Source organism: Saccoglossus kowalevskii, chromosome 1 (assembly GCF_978046115.1).
Source record: "Saccoglossus kowalevskii chromosome 1, keSacKowa6.1, whole genome shotgun sequence".
Classification (NCBI taxonomy): domain Eukaryota; kingdom Metazoa; phylum Hemichordata; class Enteropneusta; family Harrimaniidae; genus Saccoglossus; species Saccoglossus kowalevskii.
The window spans coordinates 45,220,705-45,234,075 of NC_140641.1; the positions used below are offsets into that span (position 1 = coordinate 45,220,705).

At 35.4% G+C, this 13,371-nt stretch overlaps 1 protein-coding gene across 2 annotated transcripts in view; it reads left to right on the forward strand.

Annotated features, from left to right (window-relative positions):
• LOC100366761 (transcription factor Dp-1-like) overlaps positions 1-2,423 on the forward strand; it is a 49,431-nt gene extending 47,008 nt beyond the window's left edge. For both annotated transcript variants that reach the window (XM_085502530.1, XM_085502538.1), the window contains exon 10: positions 736-2,423. In XM_085502530.1, the coding sequence (XP_085358656.1) occupies positions 736-1,070 (335 nt within the window). In that variant the 3' untranslated portion in view covers positions 1,071-2,423. The remainder of the gene's footprint in view (positions 1-735) is intronic.
• Positions 2,424-13,371: the final 10,948 nt, after the last annotated feature.

Sequence of the window (13,371 nt, forward strand, 5' to 3'; positions counted from 1 at the left end):
ATGGGACCTGCAGGCATATTCATCAGTGAGAAGGGAACCAGTAGGCTATTTTTATTGGGTTGATAGGTACCTGCAGGCACATTCATCAGTGAGAAGGGAACCAGTAGGCTATTTTATTGGGTTGATAGGTACCTGCAGGCACATTCATCAGTGAGAAGGGAACCAGTAGGCTATTTTTATTGGGTTGATAGGTACCTGCAGGCACATTCATCAGTGAGAAGGGAACCAGTAGGCTATTTTTATTGGGTTGATAGGTACCTGCAGGCACATTCATCAGTGAGAAGGGAACCAGTAGGCTATTTTTATTGGGTTGATAGGTACTTGCAGGCACATTCATCAGTGAGAAGGGAACCAGTAGGCTATTTTATTGGGTTGATAGGTACCTGCAGGCACATTCATCAGTGAGAAGGGAACCAGTAGGCTATTTTTATTGGGTTGATAGGTACCTGCAGGCACATTCATCAGTGAGAAGGGAACCAGTAGGCTATTTTTATTGGGTTGATAGGTACTTGCAGGCACATTCATCAGTGAGAAGGGAACCAGTAGGCTATTTTATTGGGTTGATAGGTACCTGCAGGCACATTCATCAGTGAGAAGGGAACCAGTAGGCTATTTTTATTGGGTTGATAGGTACCTGCAGGCATATTCATCAGTGAGAAGGGAACCAGTAGGCTATTTTATTACCAGCATCATATGTTAATATTTTAATGTTGGAAACATTGTGTCTCTTTTCAGAACTTGCAAACAGGACTCCAACTAGTACATCGATTGTTGCTGGACCTAGTGGTATTAAGACGGGAGTGACTGCCACAGCCTCCTCATCAAGTCAAGGACACTTACATGATTCAGGAATTGCCAGTAGTCAGGGATCAGCATCGCCATTGGCAACACCTCTTTCACAGCCCATGAGCACAGATCAAGAGGTTGCTATGGTTACAGGTGGAAATTCACAGGCTTCTCGAGCATCAAGTTTAGGATCATTCTCGGACATGGCCCCTTCACGGGGAGCTACAGACACTCCATCTTCAGAGTACATGGATTCAGATGATTCTTTTGGCAATGGTGATTGAATGACCTTTGTCTTATTTTGTTATTTCGTTTGCATGTTGATGAATTTGTGGAGAATTGAAAAAGAATGCTATTGTTATAGTAACTAGTTTTGAGGTATGGACTGCCATTTGAAAGACCCTGTAAATGGTAACAAAAGACCTATGAACACATTTGTTATAAATACAGTTTATTACAATAATAAATTGGCTAATCAATGCAATGGACAGAAATTAACCAATAAGAAAACATTGTTTACTGCAGCTGTTTAAAAAAGCAAACCAGAAAGATATATGTTTAAAATACGAGTGAAATGGACTGATTGGCAGAAGGTAATGAAGGACAGTACTGTTTATACAGTATTTGATGTTTCAAGGATGTTCTGGGTTTTTTATGAGAAAAAATAAATATATTCCATCTTTTTTTAGAGGTAGAACAAATTATATTAGCTCAGAAAGAAAAATATCTGTACAAAAAAAACATGAAAAGACTGCGTAGCACCTGTATTTTAATAATAGATTGTTCAAAGTTTTGTAAGTCTGGCAAATATGTACTTGCTATTTGTGAGTACATGCATGACAGATATGCATGTTACCTTTTATGTTGTGATATTTTGCAGTGTTACAAAATTACCCTCAAAGTTTCTAATCAGAAGCTCGCATTTGAATATATTTTATCCATTTACTGCAGTTCTTATGCATATTAAATAAAATAGTGCAGGATCTATGTCATGATTCAGTATAATGCTGTATGCTGGTTACATTATATAACTACCTGTCTGCATATTGAATACAATTATTATACAATAGTGCAGGATCTATGTCATGATTCAGTATAATGCTGTATGCTGGTTACATTATATAATTACCTGTCTGCATATTGAATACAATTATTATACAATAGTGCAACATTCATGTTTTAAGCAATTTATTCTCCATTGCTTGTTAAGTATAAGGTAATTATCATCTTGGTATGATGCAGAAAAGAAGTCATTCTGTCGTAAATGTATCTTTATCACTAAGTTTCATCCCCTTTCCCAAAGAATGGAATAATTTTATTTCAAGGCAGGTGATACAGGAGATTAGGACCACTTAATTATTACATAGCGGTGATAGGTCTCTTTTAAATGGGATAGATGTGTAGTTGCTATACATAGCTGTATTGTTTCCATTTACAGGAAACTTATCTTTTAGCCATTGTAAGTTGAACAATGCTCTATTGTTCTTGCTTAAAAAGACTGCTTTATAGTTTTCTTTCCCATTTTTTTTTTTCAAATAATGTATAAGAGACTTGTTTTGAACTCACCCCATGTATATGTACAGTATTAAAACAGAATTCAGTCTTGAAGTGTAAATATACCAATTTTTTGCAGTCTACTATCATATTGTATTGTCTCTCAGTCTACCTATCGTACAGCCAAATGTGAAAATCAGAATACCATAAAAAGCACTGCTTGTTAGTCCCCGTTCGGACGTAGTCCGAAAACGGGGACTTACGGTTTGCCCTGTGTGCGTCCGTCCGTCCGTGATCACCTGTATCTCGGACATGCATGGACCGATTAAGTTCAAACTTCACTCATATATCACACATTATATGGGACATATGCACATGCATTTTTTTCATGATCCGATTAACGATAGCCGAATAGCGGCCATTTTAAGGCCGAAAATGCATCAAAATCGCACATTTTCACCATTCCGGACCCGGATCTCAGTTATGCATGGACGGATTTTGTTCAAACTTGGTACATACATTAAACATAATAGGACCTTGATGCACGTCATTTTTTTGGGGGGATCGGGTTTGAAATGGCCGACTGGCGGCCATTTTGTTTTAAAGAATTCAGTTCTGGATCCGTATCTTAGACATGCCTGGATTGATCGAGTTCAAACTTCACACACACAAGGTACATCATGTCACAAATATGTATGTGCATTTGTTTCATGATCTCATTAACGATAACCAAATGGCGGCCGCTTTAAGGCCGAAAATGCATTGAAATCGCACATTTTCACCATTCTGGACCTGGATCTCAGTTATGCATGGACGGATTTTGTTCAAATTTGGTACATACATTAAACATAATAGGACCTTGATGCACCTCATTTTTTTTTCCGGATCAAGTTCGAAATGGCCGACTGGTGGCCATTTTGTTTTTAAAAAATCAGTTCTTGATCCATATGTGAGACATGCCTGGATTGATCGAGTTCAAACTTCACACATACATGGTACATCATGTCACAAATAGATATGTGCATTTGTTTCATGATCCGCTTAACAATTGCTGAATGATGGCCATTTTAAGGCCGAAAATGCATCAAAATCACGTATTTTCACAATTCCGGAACCGGATCTCAGTCATGCATGAATGGATTTTGTTCAGATTTAGTACAATCTGTTGTACATATGCAGGTGCATTTCGGATCAGACCACGGAAAGTGGTCTGCAATTTCGGTCATGATCTGCTTTGAATGTATATGTCACTCAAATATGAACGGAACGGGGACGTGTCATTGACAATGACTTGTGAAACCTGGTAGTGTTCAAGATAGAGAAACTGTGGTTTGTAACACTATTATTTAAAGGGGAAGTCAAGCCAAACAATGAAATGCTCCCCAAGGAAAGAGCTGCACAAATGTAGGAGAATGCAATTTACAGTTTTTGTATATCACTTTTCTTTCCCTAGATATCGATTTTTCACCAATAATATGTAGTCCGCCATCTTGATTCTCCAGCGAAGGATTGTGGGTAAAGTGACATCATATCCTCTGTTGTAAAAAATTGAGAAAATGCTTTTATCTATAAAATGAGAAATACTGATGCGAATTTGTTTAAATTTTCGGTGCATATAATTTATGTATATCATTATAGTAATGAAAATTAGAATGTTACAAATACACATAAAGTGAAGATATTGCCACAAAGGTAAAACAATAATCATTATTTTAGTTATACTTTTTAGTTCCCTTTTTGTGGTCAACAGATTATATATCACCTATATAACCTACTCACATCGATAAATTGTATACATTATTAGGAAATTTGAACATTTGGTAGAAAAACACAAAAATATATATTTTTAGTACTATTGCCATGACAACTATTTTATATGCATGTTTGGCATCGGTACATGCAGGCTACCCTGTTCTAAACTTTCAGTCAATTTGAAGTTCAACTTTTGAAGTTATAGATAAAATCATTTCTAAATTTCTGACAACAGTGGATGTGATGTCATACTTTACCCACAATCCTTTGCTGAAGAACCAAGATGGTGGACTACATAATACTTGTGAAAAGTTGATTATCTAGAGAATGAAAAGTGATATAAATAAACTGTAAATTACATCTTACATTTGCTGAGCTCTTTCATCTGGGAGTATTTTGTTGTTAGCCTTGACTTGACTGGTTACTAATGAGCAATGTTTTAATAATAACTGGGTTTCATCACCAAATTAATACTAGACCAGGCTATTAACATTAAATGGGCACCAAGGGTGTAATTAAGGTTAAATGGCAACCAAAATTATTCTGCTAACCTGACTCAAGTCAGTTGTGTCATGGCTGTGTGCTATGGAAAATGTGCCAGTTATACTAAACTGTAGCTCCTAACAGCTAGGAATGTATCATGAACTGTTGGCGGGGGGGGGGGGGGGGTATAGCAACTGTTGGTTTACTTGGTGGGAGGAATTTTTGAATTTTAAATACTCATGAGCACTTGGTGCAATTTCCAGGATTGAGTGGTTTCAATTGCCTAACCTTTTATACAGTTTGCTCTCGATGGTGGATAGGGTTGTAGACTGCCCTCTACGGTGGATAGGGATATAGGCAAATTAAAATGCCTGGCATAAGTATGTGGTGGAAGGAGAGGAAGTATCCTGCGAAGGGAAATTCTGTTCTTGTTTGGTATAGAATGGGTGGGTTTTGTTTGCTGTGTTTAACTCAGGAACAGATAAACTGACTTTAGTTTAAGTAAGTAATATCGGTGATACATAACTCATGATGGTAAGAAACAACATAAACAAGTACACTACCATATTTATCCGAGTAAGCGCCCATGCCTGGGCAAACACCCACCCCTAATTTTGATACAATAAAGAGATTGAGGTCACGTCCGGGCATACGCCCAGGGGGTCTTTTTCTACACTTGCAATAAAAAAAATTAAAAAAAAAATATTTTTTGTTGTATTAACAGTTGACTTCCTCAGAAACGATTCAAGCAAATCTTACAGAGAGCCGCGAAGAAAGTGTCGCACCAATCTGATTAAAATAAGATCCAGGTTGGCTTAATTTTTTTTTTTTATATAACTATTTATTTTAATTATTTTTTGACGTACATTTATTTTGTTGTGAGAATTTGTTTATGAAAGCCACTGGAATCTGAACAACTCGCATAGGAACTCTTGAGTCATGATTGAACCAGGCAATTTACTCAGCCTGTCCACTTTCCAGGCTCGTGGCAAATCTACTTGGGAGAATGGCGTCCTATCGGACTGAGGGGCACAAACTGTCGGTCCTGTGTCCCAATCCTGTTTGCTGCCAGCGCAAAAGAACACAATGACTGTATATAATCAGATTTAGAAATGTTGTGTGTGAGTGTTGTGTGTGAGTGTTGTGTGTGAGTGTTGTGTGTGAGTGTTGTGTGTGAGTGTTGTCTGTCAGTCATTTCTCATCTGTAATTGCGCCCGCCTGTTGATGAGTATAATCAGTCAGCTGGCGTGTGTATCACAGACCGCGTAAGGAAAATAGGTACGCAGTCTGTGGTACACATGCCAGCTGACTGAGTATAATAAAATCCCCTAGTGCAGCATCAAGTTAATGATTGTGATGGCCGCTAATGTACAAACTTGCCCGACCCAGAAATATTAATATTTGCATGATTTGCTCGTGGTTGTGGTTTAAGTATGTTCACAATATAATTTATTCAGTTTATGTGATTTTAGTTCGGCGGTGTATCACTGCCTAAATGTCAGACAATGTTTAGCTGTGAAATCATTGGGTTGAGAAGTGACACTAGGGGATTTGTATCGTTTGACAAGCCACTGTGCATCAACAGATGACTGTATTTAAATGTCGTGATGGACAATATTCCGTCTATAATCAATATGTTGTTGTCCCTGCAGTCAATGCTTGCAACAATGTAGTATTTCTTTGTAAGTCATTATTATGTGTTTGGGCTTACTGGATAGAATAAGTAATTCCTGGATAGAAACTAATAACTTTTAGCAAAAATAGTCTTGTTAATCATAAGTCATTCATGATTGTAGAAGAAATGAGCGTGCCTAGCTTATATTGGATAGAGCTCCATAGATTTATTGCAGGATTATTTAAATGTTCAATCTAGGAATTGTCTTACATATTGACATATATCTTTTCTACACTCAACATTATCAAAATGCTGGAATTGTTTTTTTTTTGACAACACTAACATATTTGTCAATAAAGTTTGGAGCATACATTTTTCAACTTTCCATCGACAATTCTAAATTTAGGGATTATATTCCAATGATATATCCTGTTGAACTTGAGATAAGGAGACTACATGGTCGGCTTTTCTACTTCATACTTTCATGTCTTGAATTTGATTCTAAAGTTCGGCTTTCTACAAGACTATATGACAAGTAGGATGATCATTAGTTATGATACCTTTATAATGAAATACCACTCCCTCCTAAAATTATATGCCCAAGCCTGTAGAGATATGCAGGCTTTTCAAAAAAGAAATTGTCTTCTTTCATCTAAAATATTAAACCAAGAGAACAACTAGCCTTAACATTCAAAGAAGTACAATGAGCTTGTGGTTAAATACAATAACAATGTTCATACGTGATCTATGATAGCATCAATGTTACTTGTTTGATGTAGACCTTGTGTTTCAAACAGAAACTTGTGGATTGTTTGTCGTCAATTATTAGTTTTGTGTTCTAGGACTTGTAAATTTCCCCTTTGGTTGGGTATGTTATTTCCACTCTACATAATTGCATATGACTAGTAAACTGCTTTTGATGGAGTCATTTTAATATAATTTAACATTTGTTCAAATATTGTGTGAAAGTTACCATTGAAAATTCCTGAGTTTTACATCAATTGTGAGCCTAAGTAGCGATAGAGAAATCTTTGATATGGGTATTCAGATGATTTTCAAAATACAATTGTTTGGTGGAATGAAACAAATACTTTGAGTGTGATTTGACTTAGGAAGCATTCATGAAACCAACAACATTAAACTTGAGATTCCAATGTGCACAATATAATTCTGCACACAATTAAAGTTTAGTATAATCATGGTCAGAACGACCTACTCAGTTATAAACTTCCTCATAACATTTATTGAGGTTTACAGCATTTGTCTTGGATTATACTTGTGCTTAAGTTGGTCATATACTCTTGACACCAGCACAGTTGTCCATAGACTTGCATACAATCTTTTGTTTGTTTTAATAAAATAAAATATTGGAGTGTATAAATTGCGAAAGCCAGGTTACCACAAAATAAACAAGAGACTTTCAAGGGTTCCCTTGCTATTGATATTAATGAGCATTTCAATGACATCACAGGATTTGGTGGGCAGAGTGTGCATACTTACATAAATTTACATTCTTTCAAGATTGTTGTGAATAGCACACAGACAAAAACAAGCTTCACAACTGTTGTATCACCAAACACTCAGGAATGTATTTGCATTGTATGAAGATAGAAAAATTGGATAACCGTAGAAGAATGTTCATAGCTGGCCACATGCCTGTCAAGAAATTGAAATCAGACAGTCGATGGTTTGATGAACCAATTAACACTCACAGAAGTGTATACATCAACAACCTCTCATTGGTATTCCTGAAGTGACGTATAAACTAGTGTCTTTAAGGCATCTTCAATGCTGTCTTGTCTAGCAATGCCATCATAAAACAATCTGAATGAATTATGTGAAGTATAAGTGTGCAAAATATCAGTTTACTATCGAGATGAATCTAATTCTGATTTAGATTCTGAATGGTTGAATATTTATAAACCTTTCAATCATTGCATCATGCACTGAACCAAGTCTGGTAACAATCATCACAGGTAATGCAAGAGGACGTCTACAAGTCACAAGTCCATTGTGTACCCCATGATAATAGCAATGAGAGAAGGTTCTGGTATGACCTTATTGACTTCAGATGGGTTGCTTCAATAGTAGAAATGACTTCAGAAAACATGTAGACATTATCTCATCATGCAGCCAATGAATCACTAACTGTATACTGTCTTTGGATTTAAGTCCAATACTATAAAAATGAATGGTCTTGATGAGTCACATGTCAACAAAGCAGTTGAAAATAGAGAATTATTCAGTTTTAGAGCAGTAACTGGTCCAACCTGAGAGATAGATATTGCTAAATACAGCAGTAAGCTTGGCCAGTCCAAGGTGTGGTTGGCCAGTCCAAAGTGTGGTTGGCCAGTCCAAGGTGTGGTTGACCAGTCCAAGGTGTGGTTGGCCAGTTCAAGGTGTGGTTGGCCAGTCCAAAGTGTGGTTGACCAGTCCAAGGTGTGGTTGGCCAGTTCAAGGTGTGGTTGGCCAGTCCAAGGTGTGGTTGGCCAGTCCAAGGTGTGGTTGGCCAGTTCAAGGTGTGGTTGGCCAGTTCAAGGTGTGGTTGGCCAGTCCAAGGTGTGGTTGGCCAGTCCAAGGTGTGGTTGGCCAGTCCAAGGTGAAGCTAAGTGGGCACCATTCAGGTGTGCCGAAAAAAGTGCCACTCTGACGGTAGTTAGAGGCGAGTGGGACACAATTTTTTAAGAACTGATTAACGGCAAGAAAAACCAAAAAAAACGACATCTTCAAACTAAAATACAAATAAATGTAATATAAAGGGTTATATATAAAAAAAAATATATTAAAAAAAAAAACATCGGATTTTAATCAGATTGATGCTGATGTTGTTGCTTGATGTCTGACACAGCTTCGCACTTATGGCCATGCTACAAAGACCTTTTGAACGTTACTGAGGAAAGGAGGCTATGGTCACATCTAACAATCTCTACCAGGACTTTATCTCCCAAATCTTCACAGAACTTTTGCAGGTTGTTATGCTTTTCCTTCATATAGTAGCTTGGTGATGCCCACAAACTGCTAGAAGAACTTGTCAGAGTTGTCTGTCCCCTTCTCCCTGTAGCCATGTATCAATTGTTTTTGGTGATGAGTTGTTGCTTTTTCTGTATGTGTTGTACAGTTTCCAGCAATATCTGTTAGGATGGTTGGTCTTCGCAATGTCTTCACAAGCCTGATTATATCAGCATCTATGGCATCTATGATCGTGCAATTAATGCGTTAATATTAAAGTAAATTATAAAACTGATTTAATGATTGTCAGTGGGTAGTGAAATAGAGGTACACTGCGAGATATTTCAATAGTGGTCATGAAACGTTTGCAGAATATTTTACACACATTAGGTTGTACATGCATACTATTTTTTATGTTAATTTTATTTATATAAATTAATCCATTAACGATTATGCGCATAAGCGTCCTCAAATAAAACAAACAAACATGGCGGCCGAAGGGTTTCGTATCAGACCCCACACAAAGAAATCTGTTCGCTAAATCTTTTCTAAACTTTTTGGATTTCGGCATTCCCATGATGTATTATTGGGAGGAAAAAATGTGTACGCCGTCGCATCGACCTCCGCGCAGACTTCGTGCATAATTTTCACTATCCTCGTATTCCACGTTGTATCGCTTTATAGTGTATTTTCTTTGGAGATCCCAATGGGGATAAGACGTCAGTAAGTTATTATTATTTTACGTACGGTGAGTGTCCGTGACATACTTGTCACTACTCTTCGTAAAAATAGTGTTTACGGTGAGTGTGGATGATATATTTGTCACTACTCTTCATAAAAAATAGCGTTTGTGGTGAGTATCGACGATATATTTGCCTGTACTTATCTTAGAAATAGTTTTTATGGTAAGTGTCGGCGATATATTTATCACTACTCTTTGTAAAAAATAGTATTTATGGTCAGTGTTGGCAATATATTTATCACTTCTATATGATTTATTTCACCAATAATAATAACAATTCTAGTGAAATTTCTTGGTGTGGACCACAGAGGTAGTTCATCCGAACTAATCTAGTCCTAACCAATATACATTTCTATGCAGGCTATATATATATATGTATATGTATATATACGTGCACACACATACATATATACACATACAAACAAAAAACTAAATCTCCAGAAATAAATAAGTAAAATAATAATAATAAAAAAAAAATGAGAAGAAAAAAGAAAGAAAAAAATGGAGCTGTTAATGCGCTACTCTGCACATCATATTATTAGTGGAACAATCGTGGGCAAGTACAAATAAAGTTTAGCTGCAAATAATATTTGTATCATACACATGATAAAGCTAATATTTAAATATTAAAGTACGTTGTTCAGTATATGTTGTTTTAGGGAACTTTTGAAAGTTATTCTATTAGTAATTTGTTTGATTGGCTCAGGTAGAGAATTCCAATGTATTACGGCTGTATATTTTAAAGTATGTTGGGAAAGTGAAAGATTCATCCTGGGGACATAGTAGTTATTACCTGACGCAAGTCGTGTTGGATATAAATGAGGTAGAGGGGAGAGATAGTCATTGATAGTATGGGCATAGCGGTTGCTTTTCAGATCATAAATGAACAGACATATCTTAAATTTACACAACTTGTGAATATCAAGTATGCCCAGTTTTTTAAATAGAGGGGCAGTATGTGCATTGTAAACAGCAAATGAGATAAGCCGTACAACTTTCTTTTGCAAAAGAAGGATAGGCTCTAATAGTGTATGATAGGCGTTTCCCCATGCTTCTAAACAATAACTAATATGCGGGAGAATCACTACTCTTTGTAAAAATGGTATTTTTGGTAAGTGTCGGCGATATATTTATCACTGCTCTTTGTAAAAATGGTATTTATGGTCAGTGTCGGCGATATATTTATCACTACTCTTTGTAAAAATAGTATTTATGGTCAGTGTCGGCAATATATTTATCACTACTCTTTGTAAAAATGGTATTTTTGGTAAGTGTCGGCGATATATTTATCACTACTCTTTGTAAAAATAGTATTTATGGTCAGTGTCGGCAATATATTTATCACTACTCTTTGTAAAAATAGTATTTATGGTAAGTGTCGGCAATATATTTATCACTACTCTTTGTAAAAATGGTATTTTTGGTAAGTGTCGGCAATATATTTATCACTACTCTTTGTAAAAATAGTATTTATGGTCATTGTCGGCGATATATTTATCACTACTCTTTGTAAAAATGGTATTTATGGTAAGTGCCGGCAATATATTTATCACTACTCTTTGTAAAAAGAGTGTTTATGGTAAGTGTCGGCAATATATTTATCACTACTCTTTGTAAAAATAGTATTTATGGTCAGTGTCGGCGATATATTTATCACTACTCTTTGTAAAAAATAGTATTTATGGTAAGTGTCGGCGATATATTTATCACTGCTCTTAGTAAAAATGGTATTTATGGTAAGTGTCGGCGATATATTTATCACTACTCTTTGTAAAAAGAGTATTTATGGTCAGTGTCGGCAATATATTTATCACTACTCTTTGTAAAAATGGTATTTATGGTAAGTGTCGGCAATATATTTATCACTACTCTTTGTAAAAATAGTATTTATGGTAAGTGTCGGCGATATATTTATCACTACTCTTTGTAAAAAGAGTATTTATGGTCAGTGTCGGCAATATATTTATCACTACTCTTTGTAAAAATGTTATTTATGGTAAGTGTCGGCGATATATTTATCACTACTCTTTGTAAAAAGAGTGTTTATGGTAAGTGTCGGCAATATATTTATCACTACTCTTTGTAAAAATAGTATTTATGGTCAGTGTCGGCGATATATTTATCACTACTCTTTGTAAAAAATAGTATTTATGGTAAGTGTCGGCGATATATTTATCACTGCTCTTAGTAAAAATGGTATTTATGGTAAGTGTCGGCGATATATTTATCACTACTCTTTGTAAAAAGAGTATTTATGGTCAGTGTCGGCAATATATTTATCACTACTCTTTGTAAAAATGGTATTTATGGTAAGTGTCGGCAATATATTTATCACTACTCTTTGTAAAAATAGTATTTATGGTAAGTGTCGGCAATATATTTATCACTACTCTTTGTAAAAAGAGTGTTTATGGTCAGTGTCGGCAATATATTTATCACTACTCTTTGTAAAAAATAGTATTTATGGTAAGTGTCGGCGATATATTTATCACTGCTCTTTGTAAAAATAGTATTTATGGTAAGTGTCGGCAATATATTTATCACTACTCTTTGTAAAAAGAGTGTTTATGGTCAGTGTCGGCAATATATTTATCACTACTCTTTGTAAAAATAGTATTTATGGTAAGTGTCGGCAATATATTTATCACTACTCTTTGTAAAAAATAGTATTTATGGTAAGTGTCGGCGATATATTTATCACTGCTCTTAGTAAAAATAGTATTTATAGTAAGTGTCGGCAATATATTTATCACTACTCTTTGTAAAAATAGTATTTATGGTCAGTGTCGGCGATATATTTATCACTACTCTTTGTAAAAATAGTATTTATGGTCAGTGTCGGCGATATATTTATCACCACTCTTTGTAAAAATAGTATTTATGGTCAGTGTCGGCGATATATTTATCACTACTCTTTGTAAAAATAGTATTTATGGTCAGTGTCGGCGATATATTTATCACTACTCTTTGTAGAAATAGTGTTTATGGTAAGTGTCGGCGATATATTTATCACTGCTCTTAGTAATAATAGTATTTATGGTAAGTGTCGGCGATATATTTATCACTGCTCTTAGTAAAAATAGTATTTATGGTAAGTGTCGGCGATATATTTATCACTACTCTTTGTAAAAATAGTATTTATGGTCAGTGTCGGCGATATATTTATCACTACTCTTTGTAAAAATAGTGTTTATGGTAAGTGTCGGCGATATATTTATCACTACTCTTTGTAAAAATAGTATTTATGGTAAGTGTCGGCAATATACATGTATTTATCACTACTCTTTGTAAAAAATGGTATTTATGGTAAGTGTCGGCGATATATTTATCACTGCTCTTAGTAAAAATAGTATTTATGGTAAGTGTCGGCAATATATTTATCACTACTCTTTGTAAAAATAGTATTTATGGTCAGTGTTGGCGATATATTTATCACTACTCTTTGTAAAAAATAGTATTTATGGTAAGTGTCGGCGATATATTTATCACTACTCTTTGTAAAAATAGTATTTATGGTAAGTGTCGGCAATATATTTATCACTACTCTTTG